At 37.4% G+C, this 22,969-nt stretch overlaps 2 protein-coding genes across 4 annotated transcripts in view; one reads left to right on the forward strand and one right to left on the reverse strand.

Moving 5' to 3' along the window:
• Positions 1–2,048, reverse strand: part of Cp110 (Centriolar coiled coil protein 110kDa) — a 33,885-nt gene extending 31,837 nt beyond the window's left edge. For all 3 annotated transcript variants that reach the window (XM_089241778.1, XM_089241777.1, XM_089241776.1), the window contains exon 1: positions 1,982–2,048. In XM_089241778.1, coding sequence (XP_089097904.1) covers positions 1,982–2,036 — 55 coding nt within the window. In that variant the 5' untranslated portion in view covers positions 2,037–2,048. The remainder of the gene's footprint in view (positions 1–1,981) is intronic.
• Positions 2,049–2,388: 340 nt separating this feature from the next.
• Positions 2,389–18,184, forward strand: LOC149078189 (uncharacterized). Its single transcript, XM_089241779.1, has 3 exons — positions 2,389–2,561; positions 7,571–10,368; positions 16,964–18,184. The coding sequence occupies exons 2-3, from the start codon at positions 7,630–7,632 to the stop codon at positions 17,150–17,152; spliced, it is 2,928 nt and encodes a 975-aa protein (XP_089097905.1). The 5' UTR covers positions 2,389–2,561; positions 7,571–7,629; the 3' UTR covers positions 17,153–18,184.
• The last annotated feature ends 4,785 nt before the right edge of the window (positions 18,185–22,969 follow it).

Raw genomic sequence — 22,969 nt, forward strand, 5'->3', positions numbered from 1 at the left:
TCAGTCCAGTGGTTCCCAAACGTTTTGAAGTGTGACCCTACCCCCCTGTTGATCAAAAACTTTATTGGTGACCAGGGTTTAAGCTACAGTCGAATTTTTTGCAAAATGCGAAAGAAAATCTTAAAACACTGTGGAATTTACTTTTTTCAGTGATTTTATCTTTAAAATTCGGTAGTATCTGTGTATCGTGCGTTCAATTTCGTGTTATTATGGACTATTACAAGTGTGTGTATGCCATAAAGATTTTTTTCAGATTTGTAAATTATTGTTGTGCGGTAGAGGAAGGAGGATGAGAAACAAGAACAGGTGAGAAGTAAAAAAATAGTTTTTCATTTCCCTACTGTTATGCCTCGGGATGCGCTAGGCATATATATGCGCTAGACGCTTGCCATATATCTCATCTTCTTTCCAGATCATTGTTATGCTCTGTTGTACAGGTGGCTTTGAGGTTATCAAATGAGTCTTCTCCCTCTTTTCTACATCATTTTTTCTTCCAAATGACATCACCCATACTCGCAACATTTTTAATGATTTGGAAAACAGTTGGGAAATGTGCGAGATCTTTTTTTCTCTTCCTTCCGTACATACAGCTTGATTTTCACAATGCAGTGTCTGGATCAGATTTATTATCTGATATCATCGGATTTTTCTATCCTCTCTCTCAGGTTGTACCTTTAACATTTTCCAATATTTATTCCCTTTTCTGCATTTTATAATGCAAATTTAATAATTTTTTTTTATTTATTTATACAGAGGCTATGCCTAATCAATTTATTATTTAACCAGTCAAGTGGTTACAACGGCTTGCCGTTGCTGCCATACGTAATGGTGGTGCTTACGACGGCATTTGCAGACGCAGACTTTTCAGTCTTTTTCACAAGATATGACAAAATAATTTGTCATACATGTGCTGCCATCTGCACAGCCATCCTTCTACTTTATTATCTCATCACTAGATGGAGTTGAACAATTATATTTCAAGGTCTGAGATTATTATTACTATTAATCTTTGTCATGTTTTGCAAAGCTGCATCCCCATTGCTTTTTTTTCGATTTCTGATTCCCTTGCGAAGATGCATCTGTTTTATTACTCATATATCTTTTAGCAAAGGCTCACGTACTATGGTTCCACATAAATCCATCAACAGCATTTCTTTTAGTCACAGGACATTATGACACCCCCCCCCCCTCAATTTTTGGGGTGTCATATTACACCTCGACACATTCGAGCCATAAAAAAAAAATTTTATACTTCAAACTTCCAAGAAAAGGAAAAAGCGTGCGCATCTTCAAAAAAAAGTGGGCACTGCGGGTAACGATCGGAGAAATTAATTGGACAGTTGACTGGTTAAAATAGTCAGGGTTTTATTTTTATATACAAATATTTATTATTTATAGAACAGGAAAATACAGTTGGGGATTCCAACCATTGTTTACTTAAGAGTCTGGGTTTCTTATTTAGTTTAAAATGTTTCATTTTTAATCTGGATACCTTCAGTTGTTTTGATGTTGTCAAGAAAGTGATATTTTATCATTATTATGCTTCTTGATTTCTGTTGTTGTTTTCAATGCAAGCGATTTTTTTTTCGGCGTCCGTACTCTGATGGCCTTGGCGACTTTTCGTCAGGCCGTCGGACATGTTTGGCACCGAAAAAAAGTCGCCGAAAATCGCTTATACCAAAGCTGTTCCTCCACGATTATCAGATGTTTGGCAAAGAAAAAAATTTGAGCGAAAATTTTAAGCGCTAAGGCCATAACCTTAGCGCACAAATCGCCAATTTGGCGGCAACCTCGCTTATACAACCATAGCCGCTAAAATTAATATACCACAACGAATAAGAAAATACACCCAATGAATCGTTTCAAACAAAAAAAAATCAGAAAATCAGCCAACCGAATGCTTATGAATAACCACGTGTCAAACAATAAGGATCGATTAGAAAGAAAATTGACATGAATTCAACATGAAATATCAATTAACCTGTCATTTCAAACAACGAAGCCATGGAGGGAGGGCCTCCTCCAACGACTAACATTACAAAAAAGCGCCCTTGACGATCAAAAATTGAAAATAAACAAACGCTTGTCTGGAGGTAGATAGTTTTTTCTATTGACATTGTTCTTCTGATGGTTTTCATATACCCTGACCATATATGAAAAGCGGGACATTTTATTGATGCACAACTCACGTTAAAAATTTTAGCAATCTTAACAAAATAAGTTTCTCCATTAAAATGATGAATCAGCCAAACATTGTGAAAAAAACAACAAAATTCTACTCCTGGAAAATACGGGTTATATAGTCACACTCTTTTTTTGTTTTGAGCGTCCAATGGTGGAGAGTCCATGGGCTTCGAGAGTGAGCCAATAAGTTGTCACATGAATAAATCGTGATTCACATTAGTTTAACTTTTAGTTTTGGAATCGGTGATAAAATTTTTTTATCTGTTACGCGCACCTTTGTAATATTGAGTCGACGTGTACGACGGGGCTTTCGCCTCCATTTGTTTATTTAGCGAAACGCTGAAGAAACAGAGAGACGTCCAAAGAAAGCTTAGCCCGTAGGTGTTTCAATATCTCGTGTTTATGCAGTTTACTTTTGTCCTAGTAAAAATAACCGAAAAACTATTTGTAATTAAATGTTATGATAGGTCTTCAATTTATATTATTGTATCGTGGCCAAAATAATGTTACTATAATACAATATCAGTTTCTAAAAAAGTGCATAACCGACCGAAGAGGTATTTATATTAAAGTTGTTTAGTTTATCTTATATAAAAGTACCATAACGGTTATTTGAAGAGTATGATTTATATTTGTTATTGTGCCCCTCCCCCAGCTTAGTGACCACTCAAAATATAGGGTGTCAATATAAAGGAGTATGGTAGTTTCCTGATTAAATCGCGCCGTTCCCCCCCCCCCCCCCAACCATACTTGTAGTGATAGTCACCTAAATTTATAATTTTGTCATGATAAACTTAGTCAAGCCCGCTTATAACGGAATTTGATACTTCAAAGTAGCAATTATTAACTAGAGTCTGATTTAACAACGGGCGCTCTGGGTGCTCGTCATGACAAAGTCTAACTTTACACTTTTTCCTAATTTAAGGGTCTTTCCCCCCCCCCCCTCCCGATATTTCTTCTGCACCTTGGGCCCTTAACTGCTGTTGTTAAACTTCTGTGCTTAACTGTGGGTGTGGTGCCATTTTGACCCCCAGCAAGTATTAATGCATTTAAAAAATCAACGAAAAGGGTTTTTGTTAAATCACTGTGTCTTTTTACATGATTTCATTCATCTATCAATTTGGTCACTAAATAATTTTTTAATTCACTTCAATTATTTTTTCGAAAAAAAAGTTTTACTAAGACACGTGTATTTAAAAGAAATGTAGAGCTACAGGACTTGAGTAATTTTTTTAAAATTACATATGAAACTTCTTTTCTTTAATTACATATTAATTTTCATGATTTAAAAAATTAACATATGTTTAAGTATACTCAGAAAATGAGATTTACAAATTCAAATAGTATTTAGCTTATTTTCAAAGGCACCAAAGTTAGTCTTATTCGAAGTCGGGAACACAGTCCTTGCAAATTACATCACAACATATTGATCACGCATATCTTACGTGATCTTAAGACTCACTTACAGCACTGTCTCCTCATGCTCAACCTCGGATATCTGATGTTTCACGATTAATTTGAAATCATTGGCGAAATGATTTTCAGTTGTCTTTTGAGATGTCATTCTGATCTGAACACAAAAAAAGCTTTACACAATCGGTGAGTTAGGGTCATTTCGTACTGCATGGAGACTTTGAGCAATGCCTTGTATTACAGGGCATTTCTGTATTTTTAGTGATTCTGAATTTCTTTTTTTTACATTGGTTCCATTTTTTTCAATGATGTTTATTTAAATTTATAATGTTCACTAAAGTCTGTAATAAATGACGTTTTTATAGTATGATAATTTCGGGTATAAATACAAATATTCATCTCACATTGTCAAGTTAAACTGGTTTTCTTCAATTTTTCAACAATTTTAACTACAACTGGAGATTCTGCTGACCTTTGGCAACATTTTTAAAGACAATTGGCGACATCCCATATTTTGCAGTAATTGTTTCATTTGAATGTTTTTCCCGTCAAATTTTTGTTTACGGTGATTTGTAGCAACCTTTTATTTCCCCCACCCTTCACCCCTTTTTTTGCAGTAATTAGAAAATTTGTCGTAAATTGTATTTTTGGGCTGCAAATTAGTGATACTCGTATTTAGGATCTCAATTTCCCACATTTTACTTGAGGTATAATGAACCTAAGTATGAAGATACAATTTTTATTGTATTGGATATTAATATAATCTCAATTAAAACAATTGAATAATTTTCCATCCAGTTGGAATTGAATTATCAAGTCTGCCTGCAAACTTCTGCCACTGTTGTGGACCGGTTAAGAAACGCTGATATAAAGGAAGGAAAAATCAGAAGAATGTCATGAATTTGTCAAACTAATGTAAACAACCAGCTTAAAAGTTAATTATAACTTTTTAACGAGATCTGCTTGAATTTGCACCTCAAACTTAATAACGATAGAAAACCAACTACAGCCAACCACCACTATAGTTGGGGGTTCGAACCTATGTTCTTGCAATGCAAGTTCGTCACTATGACCACCACAGTAGTAAGCCACGTGACTGTAGCTCTAGGATTCTTAAACTTTTCATGTTTGTGACACCCTTATGCTGGTCTGGGTGAATACCAGGTCACCGGGGTGTAACGTCTCGTATAGGTTACATCCCATGATTTGTACATCCATAATGTAAATCATAGGTAAACTCCACATTATTATGTTACATTCGTCAAATAAATAAATTTTTACAGTTATACACAATTGTCAAATTCTCTATATATAAACATGTAAGACCTCACCCAATCAGCAACAATCCACTCAAGCTAAGAGAATCCTGGCGACCTCTCTGAGGAATCAGACAATAATGTCGGGAAGATTGTGATTCACCAAGCTACACATCGATGACACAGCACACAAGATTAGACATTAATTGACAGGAAGACCACTAGTGAGATCTCATCACTCATAACATCAACCACCTTATCACCTTGTGAACTTAACGTAGATATCTATTAACTATATGTGAGAATTCATCACCAACTGCCCGGAGTAGCACAAGACACTATACTCAAAAATATTAGTTGCATGTGATTAGAATACGCTCACATCATATGATGTTTGTAGGTTAGGGTGAAGAGCTTCCTGCTCTACACTCAGAACTGCTTGTTGGCGAAACCGCATGAATGGAAGAATGAATGCCACGCTGAAGCTTCAGCCAGGAGTATGTATAGTGGCAGAGAACAGGTTTTTCGTTTGACCAATCGCCATACTGTTGACCTTCAGCGCACGAAGTTTATGTAAACATTGTTTACATGGTTATGGCAATTTGAGATCATGGGAATTGTGCTAATGGGATAGAAGCCTGCGGGTACCTCCGCCCGTGAGACAAGGTATATAGAAATATTAAATACATTTCAAGCAAAATATATCATTACAGTGAAAATATCACCATATAAAACATAAATAAACACATATAAACAAAAATCTGGTGACTCGAATCATTTCAACAATCTCGGTTGGAACTTGAATCAATTCGTTAAGGCATTTGAGCCTGCCTGGAACAACTAGAACCTGGAGCAGATTAGCTTTGTTTAACTTCACATTATAGGATAACTTTCCTAGTCAAAGGCAAAGTCCTAGTGAAATAAAAATTTGAATCAATCACATGTTGAAAGACAAATGTGAATGTAATGGCAAACTGTGTCGGTAAGTTCATATTAACTCTTGGTGAGAGGCTTTTATTTACAGTCAAAACAAGAATAATGTTGGCCCAAATGAGTTACCACACTGACCCTTCTTGCGACAATTACGTCATTATTGGCATTTCATCAAATTTTACATATTAATTCAAAATCAGTTTCCACAAATTCCAAAATGGCAATGAGATGGATTGGCCGTGATCGCCAAACATGCGATCACTGCAGCTGGTCAGGCACAAAAAAATATATATTTCACACTTTTTGAACAAAATATTTTTTCAAATTAGTTTTTTTGTGTAGGTCCATTGATATGTTTGCATCATCTCAAGAAATTTGCATGACACTTAAATTATTTTTTTCAATTGTCAAATAGAGAGCAGCATGACAGGACAGAGCCACCAATTCCAGGAATAAAGAAGAGGAAATAATTCTTAAAAACTTTCCCTAAAGAAATATGATTTTAGTTTTCGGTAAAATTCCAGTTAGGGGTCATTCAAGTAGTACCTCAGCATCGAGGAGGGGAGGGGTTTCGGATTTGCTGGCTTTTGATGGGAAGGGGGTTTGAAGGTTGCTTACGTCATCAACCACCCTTTTTTGAAGATGAAATATTCTAAGCTGGTGACAAAATTTTGCTGACGGGGAAGGGGGGATCAGTGTTTTGCTGACAAAAATGGCTGAAAATCTGCTTACGTAATACTTGAATGGCCCCTTATGACTATATAGGATGGAGTAATTCATAGAGAAAACCGTAATTTTGATACATTTCTTCTAGCTGGTTAGCAAAGCTGCATGTTTTTGGTTAGTTTCATTGATGTAGCTTGGGCCGCATACACACTGAACTAATACAATAAGCGAACAACCTGCAACTCAATACTGATTGGTTAGAACCCAGAATTCTGTCCAGTGTGAACGGTTTCTTATACGATGTGTGGTGAGTTTGTCACAACCTGGATCAAAATTTAATAAGCATCACGAGCAAACACGACAAGAGCTGAGAATTCAAACTGATAGCAATTTAGATTTAATTTGCAGTGAATTTGAACAATTGGATTTAGAGATTTTACAAATTTTGACAAAACTTGATATTGCCAATTCGTCTGTCCATATCTCCATTCACCTCAGCTGGATATTGAAGTCACTCGTCCGTTCTTTTACTTTGGTTGGCCTTGCATGATGAAGGAACGGCCTTGGAACGGTTCAGGAACTTTTAGGACTATAGACACATTCCAAACTATGGCATCCTAACTCCCCAGGTGGAGTTAACCAGCAAGTGGTGAACTACGGCTGAATGCAACTGAAGTGGAATTTCAAATGTGAAGAGACAACATTATCACAGCCTTTTATAGTGAAAGTGACCAATCATCATCAATTGCATTGCTGATTTACATATATTCCGGATAGGTCACATGGGTGAAAATTTTGTGTTGAGCTGCCCTGGTCTCATGAATTTCAAAGTCTTGTGGTACCCCCTAAATTGTGCTGTGACATGCTAATTATGATCATTATCCTTATTTCACTGTTCAATTAATTTGATCCCCAAATTATCTTAAGGCACATTTGAGAATCGCTGCTCAAATATTAATACATTGATGGTAAAGTCGCTTGGCCGATGTCGAAAGTCTGGGTGATTCCCGAAACAGCTAGCTAATTTCCTGGATTCTAGACATTGACCATATTCACTCCTTCATGTTATAGGTTGAATTGAGAAATTAATTGTGTGATCTATCTCTTGATTATTTCAGATTGGCTGTGCGTGTGTTACAGTGATGTATTAAGCTGATTCAACCTATCACGTTTCAAAATGAGTCCATCTAGAAGAAGCTCGATTTCATCAACATCGTCTGATTCACCAAAGAATCATTACTATGAGTTCATAGTCAACAAGATGCTGAGGTATGGGTCACTTCCGCTAAACCAATTGACAAATCAGATGTCGGCATTGCCTTATAATGTGCAAAATGCAATTGGAATATCAAAATTTGCGGTTCGTTCATTTCTTGACGAGTATCCTGATGTCTTCAGAGTCGAAAAAGGCAACGTTTCTCTCATCGATCGGTATATTACAGACCGCTCGTTCCGGAGTAAAAGAGATTCTAGCTGCGAAAGCAGAGCAAGTAGTTCCAGGATTGGCAAAGTCCTTCCTAAGGAGATAAAGAACGGTAGAGGTGTTATATATAGGCTCTTTTCTACATTTGGTTTCATTAAAGTAGTGAAGCCAATCGAAACGACTTTGTACTTTTCGACTTTGAATTTCGCGAAACGTGAACGAGCTTTGATTGCTGAGTATGATTTAGAGCTTGGGCAAATGGTGGGTTTTGATGCTGTTAGAGGACCTACTGAATGTGATGCAAAATACAAGGCTGTTAATCTTTGGTTTGCTAATGAAGATTCTAGTGATGATGATGATTGTTCCATTAGTTCAAGGAACAACAGAAATAAACCTCACAATCATAACAGAAGGCCCCAAACATATTCTTCCAAGAAAATCAGTGTCACGTCTTATGTAGAGCAGAAAAAGGCGTACCCTAAAAACAGTCCTCCTGTGAAGGGTCTTAATGTCGAAAAGCCTAAACCTCAGCATGGAACTGCTGGTAAAAGTAAGGTAGCTATCCAAAATAATAATAAAGTTGTCAAAGATAATAATAAGATAGCTGTCAAAGATAATAATAAGATAGCTGTCAAAGATAATAATAAGATAGCTGTCAAAGATGATGATGAAAGCAATAAAGTATGTGACAGTGAGGACTACAGTTCCGAAGGTATCGTGCAAAAAGTATTCGATTCCCATGGTTTTTTAATTATAAAGGACGATGCTAAGGAGCATGTTTTTTTTCATCGCAATAGAGTGGTTGGTGTGGAAAAAATTACCAATCTGACAGATGTTCTACAAAAGGGGGATACAGTAATTTTCGAAGCAATTGCATCCAATAAACCATCAAAGGACGCGAAATGGGAAGCCACAAAAGTCTGGTTGAGACATACAAAACTTTCTGGTAAAAACATTCGCAAAAATACTGAGTCATCGAAAAATAAATCCAATACCAATATCGGGTCGTCCGATAACTTACGCAACCAGGCACCGCCAGATATCGATCCTAGCGCAACTTGTCTCAAAGCTCACCGTGGAAACATATTTTATCTGCCTTCAGATGATATTGTTGTCAAATTCGGGCCTTCTGATTGTTATCAAGCTATTATAGACCCTTCAAAGATGTATATGAATGGCGAAGTTGTACAGGATGTGACGTGGTCTGTTATAGAAGGAGATATATGCAACTTTGATGCATTCAGGTCTGATAAGAACTCTGATTGGCAAGTAACATTGGTGTGGATCGGACAAAGACCAAATGTTTCAGAATGTCAGATTGAGAAGCCTGAGCCACAAAATTGTGAATCGTCAAACCCAGATTGTGTCACAAACGACCCTCCTGCATACGTCAATTGGGCAGATTGTCCGTATTCTGAAGAGGAAGAGGATGCCACTTGTCAAAATGACGTAACTGTGGTTGACAGAGAGGATTCCGAACCTGCGTCTCAAAATCCAGATAATACTGAACTTTACGTAAGTGATGATGAATCGGAAAACGATGATAGCCATAGTATAAATAGTCTTGATAGTGTTCAGGAAAATAAAGATGTCAATTCTCAGAGAGAAGGGGATACAGAAACTATTTGTCAGGCTAACAATCCTATACAAGAAAGGGTATTCAGTGATTCAGACAATGATTACAAGGACTGTGATGAAAATGGTGTGCAGGCTGTCAATAGTAAAAATAAAACTGCTGCTAGTGATTCACCTAAAAATTTGAACGAATTGCCAAAGAAGGAAACAGACCGAATATTATTTTTTGAAGATATCGAAGGAAATGTCACAAGAATAAGGAGAAGTTTCGTTGAAGTAAAATGCAAGGAATTAGATAAATCTATAGGATTTTTCCAAGCTGATTTCTACGAAAATGGTGTACTGGTGAGTGAAAACCACTCTCACATGAGCGACGTACTCAGTGTCGGTAGTGTGGTTCGATTAAACTGCTTTAAGATAATAGATGACTCTGGTCACGTTTGGCATAAGCCCACCATGATTTGGATCGGCCAAAAACCAAAAAATATCAAGGAAATGGAACCGAGTGAATTCATCGAGGTTCAGGACTTGCCCGTCAGCTGCAAGATTCCAACTTGGAAAGCTTTTAAAAAGATGAATAAGGGGGAAAAAGGCAATCAGAACAAGCCTCTGCAGGCGAGCAAATCTCCAGAAAAGCAAAATGGTTTAGGTGAGAGCATGGGACTTCTTAACAATCTAAATTCGCCTTCTTCACAAACTTTGCTTCAGAAACCCCAACGACCTGAGGCCAAACGACAGGTGCAACCTGATGGGAGACGACAAGTACAGCCTGAGGCGAGTCTATGTCTGCAAGCATCTAATGACATTTGTGGTTCTTGTTCTTCAAATCTGCGAGAAAAAATAAAAGACTCGTTTGTATTTTTTCAGAAGAAGATCAAGAAGCTCGAAAAACAGGTCAAGAGTAAGGAAAGCCAACAGGTAATTTTATCTTAACTCTAGAAAAATTTCTCAGATGAGTGTGTGTATGTATGCATCACCTCGTGTGCTTTTTCCCATACTTTTGAAATTTGAGTGTTTATGGTCAGGGCTGTAATATGGACTGTTCCGTGACTCGTCGGAGTCAGTACCATCTGTCATTATCACCCAGACATAACTGGTTTATAGTGCAACGTTAATTGCATTCCATGTACTTTTGCTTTTCTCAAATGAACTTTTGACGGCAATAAGGAATGAGACAGATTTTTCTATCTGAATATTTATTTCATTAAATTTATTTTAATTACAGCAACAATCGATCTATTATTTCCGGAAATCAATTTCAATAATCAAAAAAATATATAACATATCATAAGCATAATGCCAAAATTTGAATGTTCCCGTTAACAAAATTTAAGTTAAAATATCACAGTCATTATTGAAATAGGCCTATATCTCGCCAGTGTGATGATCGGAAAAATATCCACATCAGTAGAAAGTCTGCTGCATCCATGTCAAAGAAGCACATATAGTAGTTTTTGGCACCTTTCGAAGACAGTGACTTGCATAGATCTGCATTGCTGGTACCTGATTATTGCAACAATGGATTCAGGCAACCATCACATCTCATCATGGACATGATCTCCAAGAGATCAGCAGAATGGCGGTTAAATATGGTGCTGGCATGATCTCCACAGAATTAGGCAGCGATCAGGGAGTGGTTACGGCAACAGCCACAGGTAGATCATGGGCAGAGATGCTGGGGGGGGGGGGCATTGCCCTCCCCCCAGCGTCAAAGGTGGAGTCGACTGATCTAATGTATATATGAACTGACATCATCGTGCCCCCCCCCCCAAACTTTCAAGTCAATCTCCGCCTATGAGATAGATGCTTGTTCAGGCGAGGGGCAAACATGCATTTCGTGTCCCTTTTTGTAATATTAAAGGATAGGTTAGAGGGTGAAATTTGCACCTCCTGTGATCCAGCGCCTGGGGCAGCGGAACTACTTATTCCCCACCTAGTTGCTGCCCTGGTTATGGCATCAAGTCAACCTCCTAAATTAGACATGGCAATGAGTGCAGAGGTCCACAAGGCACTTTACTGTTACTTAGTTCACACTCCAAAAAAAAACAAAGTGAGACAGAGCGAGGACTGTATTTGAAAGAAATTTCCCGACCATTTAAGGTCATTGGATCCAATCAGCTTCAAGAGATTACATCTGAATTTGCAAAACAGATATTACATCATACATAAAGTTATTCAAGTGTCACATCAGCATCGATGGGGATTCCAATTTACTGACTTTTGATGGCGGGGAGGTTTTGATGATACTTACGTCATCGACCACCCTTTATAAAAATATGAAATATCATTCATATCACAGGTATCTTTAGTGGTATAGAACTGCACTGGGGGGCTCTTAAGTGCTCTAAAACTGTGCTACATGTCACTCAAGGGATCTCTAAATCATAGCTGCCAAGTTTCCCAAATTTTAGCTTCATCTCTCAACCTTCCGAAAAGTTCTTAAATCTCCCAAATTTTTACAAAAACCACAAAAATTCCTAATTATCCCTAAAAATTCCCTATTTCATTGAAAAATAATCCCTGCTTCTGAAAATAATTCCTTGTATAATTTCTGATAATTTCTTGTGGGTTTTCCCCCTTTCGAAATGATGTCACACGTTATAAATCGGGGGAATGGTAGGAAATTCCCTTTTTAAGGAAGTTTTACAAACCCTCTGATGGTAACAAGTGTCTTATCGTGCAGGGCCAATAGTCCTAGATAATAATTGAAAATTATAGTGGCGTGCATGTGGTCAAAACTTCCTCTTCTGTTGAAGTTACGTATGTGCGATTACAAAACATGAATACTGATAAGCAAAAAAATATTTAATCAATTTTAAAGATGCTTTCATAGGTCATGGTCGAAAGACTAACATAATCACCCATGTTAAATCAAAAAAAACATCAAGCAAGTGTCACAAAAAGTCAGTGTTTTTTAAAAATTGACGCTTTTTTCCCTTCATCTTCCGATGATTTTGGGGTCATTCGCGCATAATGTTTGTTCACATTTCTGATTGAACAGAATATATTTTTTTAGATCACCATTGAAGTTTTGGCCTCCTATTTCACTTGTTTTTTGTGTAGGGATTTTATTCCCAAGGGTTTAACTTCCATGTGTATGAAATTGCTATTTTATTTGATTTCAATTTTTGAGTAGGGACTTTGTTCCCTATGCTTCAACTTTTATGCGTGGAAAATCCCTTTTTCTATTTATTAGGGAGTGGTTTTAGTATAAAATATGCATCCACGCGAAAATCTCTCTAATTTTCACTTTCAAAAGTTGGCAGCTGTGCTCTAAATGACACAGATCGCTTAAGTGCTCTGGAGCTGTGTCACAGGACACTTTAAGTGATCCGTGAATGTGCCACGGGTCACTTGAGGGATCTGTAAATGTGCCATTAGCTTAGTTCATTTTTATAAAATTCGGTTTGAGGGTGCATGCCACAGCAGATAGCCTGCAGAGCTACATTTGGTCCGCTGGCTAAATGCGGTCACAATGAATTTCTTTAAAAGAAATTTTAAGTTCTTAGCTTTCAAATGGCATTGAAATTAACACATTGCTTAGAGCAGCGGTTCTCAACCGGGGCTCCGTGTGCACTTTCCAAGGGCTCTGTGGTCACTCGAGGATAATAAAATCAATAAATTTGATAAACAAAAAAAAAAAGGCCTAAAGGGTACTGCCATGTAAATACACTGAAGAGCCAAAAAACTGGTACACCTGCCTAATATCGTGTAGGGTCCCCGTGCTCCCGCAGAAGTGCCGCAACACGACATGGCATGGACTCGACTAATGTCTGAAGTAGTGCTGAAGGTAATTGACACCATGAATCCTGCAGGGCTGTCCATAAATCCGTAGGAGTAAGAGGGGGGTGGAGATCTCTTCTGAACAGCACGTTGCAAGGCATCCCAGATATGTTCAATAATGTTCATGTCTGGGGATTTTGGTGGCCAGCGGAAGTGTCTGAAGTCAGAAGAGTGTTCCTGGAGCCACTTTGTAGCAATTTTGGACGTGTGGGGTGTCGCATTGTCCTGCTGAAATTGTCCAAGTCTGTTGGAATGCACAATGGACATGAATGGGTGCAGGTGATCAGACAGGATGCTTACATACCTGTCACCTGTCAGAGTCGTATCTAGACGTATCAGGGGTCCCATATCACGCCAACTGCACACGCCCCATACCATCACAGAGCCTCCACCAGCTTGAACAGTCCCCTGTTGACATGTAGGGTCCATGGATTCATGAGGTTGTCTCCATACCCGTACACGTCCATCAGCTCGAAGCAATTGGAACAGAGACTCGTCAGACCAGGCAACGTGTTTCCAGTCCTCAACAGTCCAATGTCGGTGTTGTCGGGCCCAAGCGAGGCGTAAAGCTTTGTGTTCTGCAGTCATCAAGGGTACACGAGTGGACCTTCGGTTCCGAAAGCCCATATTGATGATGTTTCGTTGAATGGTTCGCACGCTGACACTTGTTGATGGCCCAGCATTGAAATCTGCTGCAATTTGCGGAAGGGTTGCATGTCTGTCACGTTTAATGATTCTCGTCAGTCGTCGTTGGTCCCGTTCTTGCATGATCTTTTTCCGGCCGCAGCGATGTCGTAGATTTAATTTTTTACCGGATTTCCGATATTCACGGTACACTCGTGGAATGGTCGTACGTGAAAATCCAAATTTCATCGCTACCTCGGAGATACTATGTCCCATCTCCCATGCGCCGACTATAACACCATGTTCAAACTCACTTAAATCTTGATAACCTGCCATTGTAGCAGCAGTAACCGATCTAACAACTATGCCAGACACTTGTTGCGTTATATAGGCGTTGCCGACCGCAGCACCGTACTCTGATTGGTTCCATATCTCTTTATTTGCATATGCATGCCTGTGCCAGTTTTTTGGGCTCTTCAGTTTATATTTCTCTTAAGATAAAGTGTGACAAAGCAATTGCATCATTAGGCGAACATGCCATTTGCAAGTAAGTGCAGTTTTAAGGAGTAATTTTTGATTGGGTATTTTTTTTTTTTAACCTGCCCTGGTTTTTTGGGTTTGGAAAAATGAGTCCAACCATGAGACCAGTTTCATTGTCTTATCTTTTACCACTGAGCCAAGACTGGCAAGAGCAACTTCGAAGGGATGAAACAGACCTTGCTATATAGCCCTTGTTTATAATAGAGAAAATCGCATCAATTTTGATCAGTTTTTGCAAAAGATGTAAATTAAGTGTGCAAACATTGTTTTTGTTTTTTCTTTTGTAATTCCAATTTGCTTATCTGTGCAATAATTATGTACTTTCATGACTTTAAGCACATCTTATACTAATTAGGCCTGAATTAGGGTCCAACTGTTTATGTACGGTCGAACGGTCCTGTTCAGTGCACGTGAGCTCCAAGGACAGATTGAGATATTCCTTGCCTTTGTAATCTAGTGGTCTAGGGCACTCATCCGGTAAGTGAGAGGACGTGGATTCTATTCCCTGCAATTTAGGTTAAAAAAAAACCCAATCAAAAATTACTCCTTAAAACTGCACTTACTTGCAAACGATATGTTCGCCTAATGATGCAAGTTGAATTTTTTCTTTCCAGAATAGGGCCTATATCTTTGCATCAGCCAGCTGTTAGAAAACCTTCATATGGATAGCCGAGAGTGACATCATCCCCTTGGATAAGTCACCATCTGGTGTCAGCAATTGTGAGCTTTGGTATGAATTAGGTCCGACCATCCATGTATGGTCCTGTTCAGTGCAGACAATCTCCAAGGAAAGATTGAGATATTCATTGCCTTTGTAGTCTAGTGCGCTCACCTGGCAAGTGTGAACAATTATGCAGCAATATTGAATAAATAAATGCTGTATTTTACAGTTTTCGCAGGAACTCCCTCCTCCAAATACAGTCACACTTCTTTTACAGAGGGTTTTTTCCCACAAGTCTGCAAAAGAGGGGTTTTATTGTACTTGGTCATAGAACGAGTTCGAAATCTATTTAATGGCAATCATCTGTCAAAATTTGTTGTCCTGATTATTCAGTAGCTTTGCTCGAGTTTCCTGAAAGGTCAGTAGGATGGAGATGATGTCTCTTAATTATTTCTGAACAGGACGTTTTTGGTGCACTAGTTCCTGAGTCTTGCTTTCAGCAAAAACAAAAGCTATCCTCATTTAGGACCTTTGGGATTCTATCGTTTTTTACTTTGGGTGAAATGGTGTATTTCCAGTTATGACAATAAATTATCAGTGCCCCAAAGCAGAATATTTTGCATTGTTCTGCAATGAGCCCTGGGCTGACTGAAAATGATCTGCAGTAAACATTCCTGCTGCTGTGCAGTCGTGTGGGGGATCGTGCTGGACTCTCGACATGAGAATCCGGGTTCAAACCCTGTTGACAGCACTGTGGTGGTCGTTAAGTTGGTTTTCCAGCTTTGATGCGTGCGAATTCGAGCCGGTCTCCCATTTAAAGAAATCTCTCTGTAGAGAGCAGGCAGACCTACAACATAAAAATTCAAGCATTTATCATCTTTACTTCAAAATATGGAAGACCGATGGCAGCATGAACACAAAACAAGCACAACTCGACAGCATAAATGCGTTAGGGCCACACATTCCTTCATTTGCCAATTCATTAGAAATTTCGTTGAGGAATGTGTACGAGGTGCATATTGAGAATTGTAAAAATTTTTGCCGCTGTGGTGGTGGAGTGGTCATAGTGATGGACTCGCGTTGAGAAGAACTGGGTTCGAACCCCACAGACACCACAGTGGTGGTGAGCTGAAGTTGGTTTTCTGAACTTTGAAACTTTGTTTGAATACGAGCTGATCTGCCCATTAAAAAGTCTCCCCATAGAGAGGTATGCTCCCCTTCAGGCCTACAATACAAATTTCACATCAGGTTCACAGCACATACATGCATATTCCAACATTTAGAATTTCTGCAGAGAAATATGGAAGAGGTAAAAATTAGTAAAAATTTCCTGAGGTTTTTCAACTTCTAGGCATGAATGTGAGCCAGTCTCCCATTTAAAAAAGTCTCTGCAGAGAGCAGGCAGACCTACAACATGATACATAACATGAAAATTCCAGCATTTACCATTTTTTATTTCAAAATATTGAAAGCACATGGCAGCGCTAACAAGAAACAAGCACAATTCTGACAACATAAATAAAGTTGGAGCCCCAGCAACCTTCAAACCCCCCTCGATGCTGACGTAATACTTGAATGACCCCTTACACCCATTTTGGCATGTACTAGTTCATTAGAAATTCTGTAAAGGAATGTGCACGAGATGTATGTACGGTTAAATAGTAGTAAAAATCCCATAATAGTGTTTTCTACACTTTTCTTCAAATTCTTTCAGATTGTTCTTCAGTAGCACTGATTGTTCCGCGAAATATGTTAGGGATTTTGGCATATTCTGCTTTTGGGGGATCCTATCCAGTGTATGTGTGTCTCCCGACATAATCGACTATTTCGGTGAAGTAGGCTATTTCATTTATGTCAACCAACCAGTTATTAATTCTGTTTTTTTTTTTTTTTTTCTTTTACCAGAGCCTTCAAGATTTGCAGATGGCCATTCACTCATTCAACGAGTTCTTACTCTCTGAAATGTTACTATGTCCTCACGAATCACAGAAATCGCGACCAAGAGAACAGAAAAAAGTGGGGAAAAAATCAGTCACCACCCAAACTGTTTTTACTGGGAATGTATATCATTCTGAAATTTTTCATGATGGGTAAATTGAACGTTTTCAGATTCAATTTCATTTTTTTTAATCCCCTTGATATTTTCCGAGGGGGTTATGGTTTAAGGTTTGACTGTTGTTTGATTATTTTTCTTTTATCTGCATGCCATGGAGTCATGCTGATGTATATGCTTCAAGATTTATGTAATGTTGTGTTTTCTATTGGGAAGGTTTTTATAGATATGTAACTGTTGTTTGAAGTTCATGATGGTCGGTATGAAAGCTTTATATACTGTGAGACAAAAGTCACGGAGGAATGTCTGTCCGTGAACGTTATTTGATCATAATTTTTTTCTCCCAGTGACTGTTTATTCTTTTTTATGAGATGTTGTTTATGTTTTGTACCTCGAAACAACCAATCAAATGCCTGTTGATCGATTCATTTGAAAAATCGGTCTTGTATTATAATATATAATAACGATGTACTCGTAAGGTCAAAATTAGCTATTTTTGGTTACGGTAATGTTTTACCATTCGTAATTATCTCTTCTGTTTTGAAAGGCCAAGTGATATCTGAAGTTTAAATGTATAGTACCCCCGTTCACATTTGTGTTTTCTCTTCCACAAACACTGCCGTTCCAAATATTTATTGGCACAAGATTATCTGATTTCAAGTATTTCTGTTATGAGTTGTTTTGTGTATTAAAACAAACTAAAGAGAAATGATGATTGAATTTTGCGCAATCTTGTATAAAGTAGTGGTTCTCAAACTTTTGTCATTTGCGGCACCCTTATCCAATTCATGATGATCTATGACTTCCCAGAATTATTTGGTGGATATTTTCATATGTAAAAGAATTACTTCAAAGCATAAATGGGCGCACAAATCAATATCTCCAGCCAGGGTTTAAGCTAGGTAAATTCCTTTTGCAAAAAAAAACGGAAATGGTGATAAAAGCTTTAGCAAAATGCTGCAATGCTAATGTAATGATTGATGGTTGGATGTCTACTCGTTCCATACCTCCTGTCGCATTTTCGCGGAAGTGGCTACCACTTCTTCTGCATTCTAAGATTTTCTTTCGCACCCCCCCCCCCCCCCACCCTGTCTCCAGCTCACATCAACACCCCTGACAAAGGATGGTGATGTTGCAAGAAGCCGTGACATACACTTTGAGTGATGTGAAGGATTTCTGTAAATTAAGTTTAAATGTCTCTATGTTGCTCTTATTATGTTACCTCTGTTATTATGTTATCTCTATTATGTGGATACAAAATATCCCTCTATAGCTTTTTCTTTTCATGTGGGGAATTTCGAATATTTCATGTCATGGCCCCAAGAATGGTGTATTTTGCCATCTGATAATTTGAAATTCCGCAAGAGAACTTTCGCACGTCTACAAGGTGTATATGCAGTTAAGTAATAATAGTAATGCCATGTGTGGTAATTGATGTTATGGAATTAATACAAATATTTCTGAGATCCAAAAAAATGTTAATCAGTCAAACGCATGTATAATGATTCTCAAGAAACCGGAGAAATGTCTGGTTATAAAAGAATCATCGTTATAGGTGGAATATACGAGATAGTTATAACAAAACTGACATTACTCAGACTGATGTATAGTCCTTTCTGGTGGACAGATTTCATGGAAACTTGTTGTATACCTTATATGGGCTACAGGGAGAAAAAAAAACCAATAAAAAAATAGTTGAGGATTTGATCATCATTTGGAAAAATGACACTTTACCCTTTAAGTGGCAATGACAAGATATCCTGTTTCCGTAAAGCCCTTTATTTTAGCATTGACAAGTTCAGATGTTTTGTAAATTTGATTCCTCAATGAAAAACTGTCCCCCATGCCCCTTAGTTTGCACCTGATGAGAATCGGAGAAGCAAGCCTACTTCATTGAAAAGATATGGTATTTCAAAGGGGATTTTGGTGATTTCTAATTGTTATTTAAAGGGTTAAAGATCAAGAAACACAAATTTTAAATATAAAACTTTATTTAACCGCAGTATTTGTTCAACGTGCATTCCATGTCATCATGTTAATCATATGCTCAAAACATGTTATAGCTTGTTCAATAGAAGTGTGAAGGGTGTTTTGAGGAATTGCAGCAACATTGCGTGTTATGTATGCTTTCAATTTAGGCAGAGTCTGAATGCTAACTCCTGACTTGATCTCCAAACAGACCAGGCATTTGAAAAACTCAAAATTAACCAAGTGTCTTTAAAGTGGGTACAAAACAAATTATTCATTTCTGATCCCATATGAGGTGTTGCACCTTCTTGCATGAAGAGGGTAGTGTTTAACCCTTTAAGAGCAGTTTTTTAAATTTTCCGAATCATATTATAACTGCCACATTAGAGCATGTGTGTGAGAGTGTGAGTGTGTAACTATAATCTGAAACTATAATTTTAAAGTCATTTCATTTGTCTCCAAAATAAAATTTCTTAAAATTTAAACGCATATTTTCACTCCGACATTTGGAGGAATAATATTGAATTTTTATTGCGGGAATCATGCATCTAGATGTGTATTGGCAAACAGTGGACAAAACACCTTTTAGGGCAGCATTCCTCAAGACCAAGATTTGATTGACGCAAATGAAATGCACATTAAACAAATGCTGTTATTATATGAAATTTTGTTTCAAATTTGTGTTTCTTGCTCTTTAAGCAAATTTTTCACCTGGTGGTTGAAAATAGGATTTTTTTTGTTGCAGTTTTCTTTTCCCGCATGGTTTATGTAATGCATATACCAAGTTTCAACAAAATACATCCACCAGAATGGGTGCTACATGACTCTGAGTAGTGTCTTTTTAATTATAACCACCCTGTATGTTGACACTATGAATGGGGAGTGTATGGGAACCAGAGAGTAATATCATTATATAGGAGATTATCATTGTATATGATTTTGTATCACTGTGTTCATTTTCTTTGCATCCTGGAAATGAATTTAGCTAATTTGATATTTTTGTTTGAAACCTTGGTAAATATAGCATTTGTTTTCATATTATTGAACTTGCTATGTATATTGTGTATCAACCTAGTGAGTTATAATAACACCTATGCAGATTTTATTTTTCCTGTGTAGGATACAATAACAACTCACATTTTCCCCCCTACTGTAAAAAGTGTGAAAGTAGCCATGATAACCATTTCATAGTTAGTTCAAGGGCTTGACAAATCACAAAAAATATTTTGACTTTACAAAGATTTGTTGTTATGAAATCAGAAGATTGTGTCATTCTTGAAATTCCAATTTAGAAAATACATGCAGGAAATTTTAGGTGCCAATACATATTTTCTCTCTTTTTTTTTTTTTGGCAACAGGGATTTGTCAAGCCCTTGGCTTGTATGCTGTATTTATTGGCAGGATTTAAGCTATGGTCACATTTTCTGCAAAATGCAAAAGAAAAGCTTAGAATATGTAAGAAGTAGCCAGTTTTGCAAAAATGCCTACAGGAGGTACGAAGCGAGTAGACATCCAACCATCAATCATTAGCATTTTGCTAAAGCTTCCTCCTATTTTTGCTTTTTTACTAAAGGAATTTTTTATCTAGCTTAAACCCTGTTTATTGATGTATAGCAGCAGTTCTCCGCAGAACTCTAAGGGCTGCATGTCAACTCCCAGGGCCTCTATGGTCGTTCGAAGAAAATAAAAAAACCAATAAATTTGAAAAAAAATTATTTTTTAATAATAAAAATAACTCTAGCTTTGAATGAATAAAAAGTATGCCTACAGGGCTCTGCCATAGAAATTATGTACCTGAAAGGGCTGCGTGAGTCAAGAAAGGTTGAGAACCACTGTTGTATAGAATGAGCTTTTCAGTGCTTCAAAAACCTAGGTTGTCCCAAATGCATGAGCAAATATCAACAAAAATTACCTCACTGAAAGGCAAAAAAAAAAAAACTGATGAAAAATGGTAATTAATTTAAGAAATAACTCCAGAACTAATGATAATTTTGACTGATTTAAAATTGATAATTTGAGATTTATTAAAAATTCATTATTGATGAAAAAGTTGTAATCAGAGGAAGTGTTAAATGACAGAAATCTTATTTATAAAATTATCGAAAATTGATGAGTAAAACAATCGAAAACTAATGAAAATAATAGTTCCAGAACTAATGAAAATTCACAAATTATAACACCTATAATTTCAGAATTTGTGAAAGTTTTCAATACTTTTGGGATTCTCTCTCCCAAAAGAGGTGGTGGCGCAGTGGGTACTCAAGCACCCAAAATATTTTGCAACACCTTTCTGTGCACCCTGCCGAATCTATTAAGAAGTACCCCTGCATAATAAACAATGTCCCGACTTACATCACCTTGCATTTACTGCACGTTGCTCACCCTAATAATCTTATGCTATTATCTTTGAATAACGAAATAAGTTGTTCAATTAATGAAGCTAGTTCATAAAGCTACATCATACCTATATGCAAGTAAATATGATAATTTTCCTGTAATAAAATTGAACAATGGAACACTCCGGAATGAAAGAATAGTGTGTAGAGAAACAGCGTCATAGGTGACAAGGACAAATTAATCAGAAATGAAAATGTTATATGTGAAGCTCTATATGGATGCATAATCAGGTTTAAAACACTTCTGACACCATTGGGGAGAGAGGAAAAAACATCTGTTACTATGTTACCTTTAAATATAGAAGACAGGTAACACCAGCAAGAAAATGAAACATGCACAATTCTGACAACAAATATGGTATGGGCCAGACGGGCACTCAAAACATACATTCTCTGGCATGTACCGATTTGTTAGAAATTCTGCAATTAAGTAGTAGTATTATGTTGCCTTGGCTTCTCTCTCACAAATTGGTTTGTGCCACCAAGGTGGTTTGTGTAGTGGTCCTCTTGTGTTGTTTTTCCTTGGTGGTAGAATTCAATTTTTGAGAGGCCAAAATAACGCGTAAGAACAGAGCCACATAATAAGGGCTGTGTCATGACACGACGAGATTGGTACCAGCTGATGTCATTGTCCTGACGGAACCGGTTAATTGCTGTTGGCTACCCTGGTATTTCAAAATTGTGCTTTGGTTAAAAAGTATTAGAGCAGTGACATCATGCACCTGATCCGAGACCACGCCCACCAAATCAAGGCATCCAGAGAAACTTCTGAGAGATGAGACAGCTCTAACTATATAGGGCTAAACAAATCCCAAGTGCCAGATTACCATGGTGACTAAAGAATTGATATTGGCACCTAAAATTTTCTTTGTGTAGTTATTAAATTGCAGGCTGAGAGCAGCACAAAATGTTTAGAATTTATAACAGCATACCCCAAAGCAGAATGTTTAGTACTGTTCTGCGACGAGCCCTCGGCTGACTGGAAATGTTCTGCGGTAAAAATCCCCGTACATGTAATAGTGTTTTTTTGCACTTTTTCTTAAAATTCTTCCAAATTGTTCTGCAGTAGCGATAATTGTTCTGCAACGTACGTCGCAGATTTCGGCACATTCTGCTTTGGAGGCAACATGTCTTGAAAAGTCAGAAGAAGCATTATTTAAGATGAAAATTTTTTTTTTTCCGATTTATCCAACTTTGCTACATAGCCCTGGCTGAAGTTGCTAGAGAAAAAAAAGATTGAATGTGTTTTGTGTCACTAAAATGGTGACAGTAAAAGTCTATTCATGTCTTTGAGTAATATACCAGCATGTTAGCAAGAAGGTGCTGTCAAGAAAAAAAATACAGTGGACTAATATAATGTGAGAAGTCTGGCAACAATCTCATTCAGATTTTATTTACTGCAATATGAAAAAAAAAAAATTAGTAGTTTTTGTGTATTTCATGAGAAGCATTCGTTATTTTACTGATGATTCAAGGACGATATGGTTCACCCAG

This window comes from Pholcus phalangioides, unplaced genomic scaffold (genome assembly GCF_987345545.1).
Source record: "Pholcus phalangioides strain wild (caught in Gottingen) unplaced genomic scaffold, Ppha-v1.0 ptg000014l_1, whole genome shotgun sequence".
NCBI lineage: Eukaryota > Metazoa > Arthropoda > Arachnida > Araneae > Pholcidae > Pholcus > Pholcus phalangioides.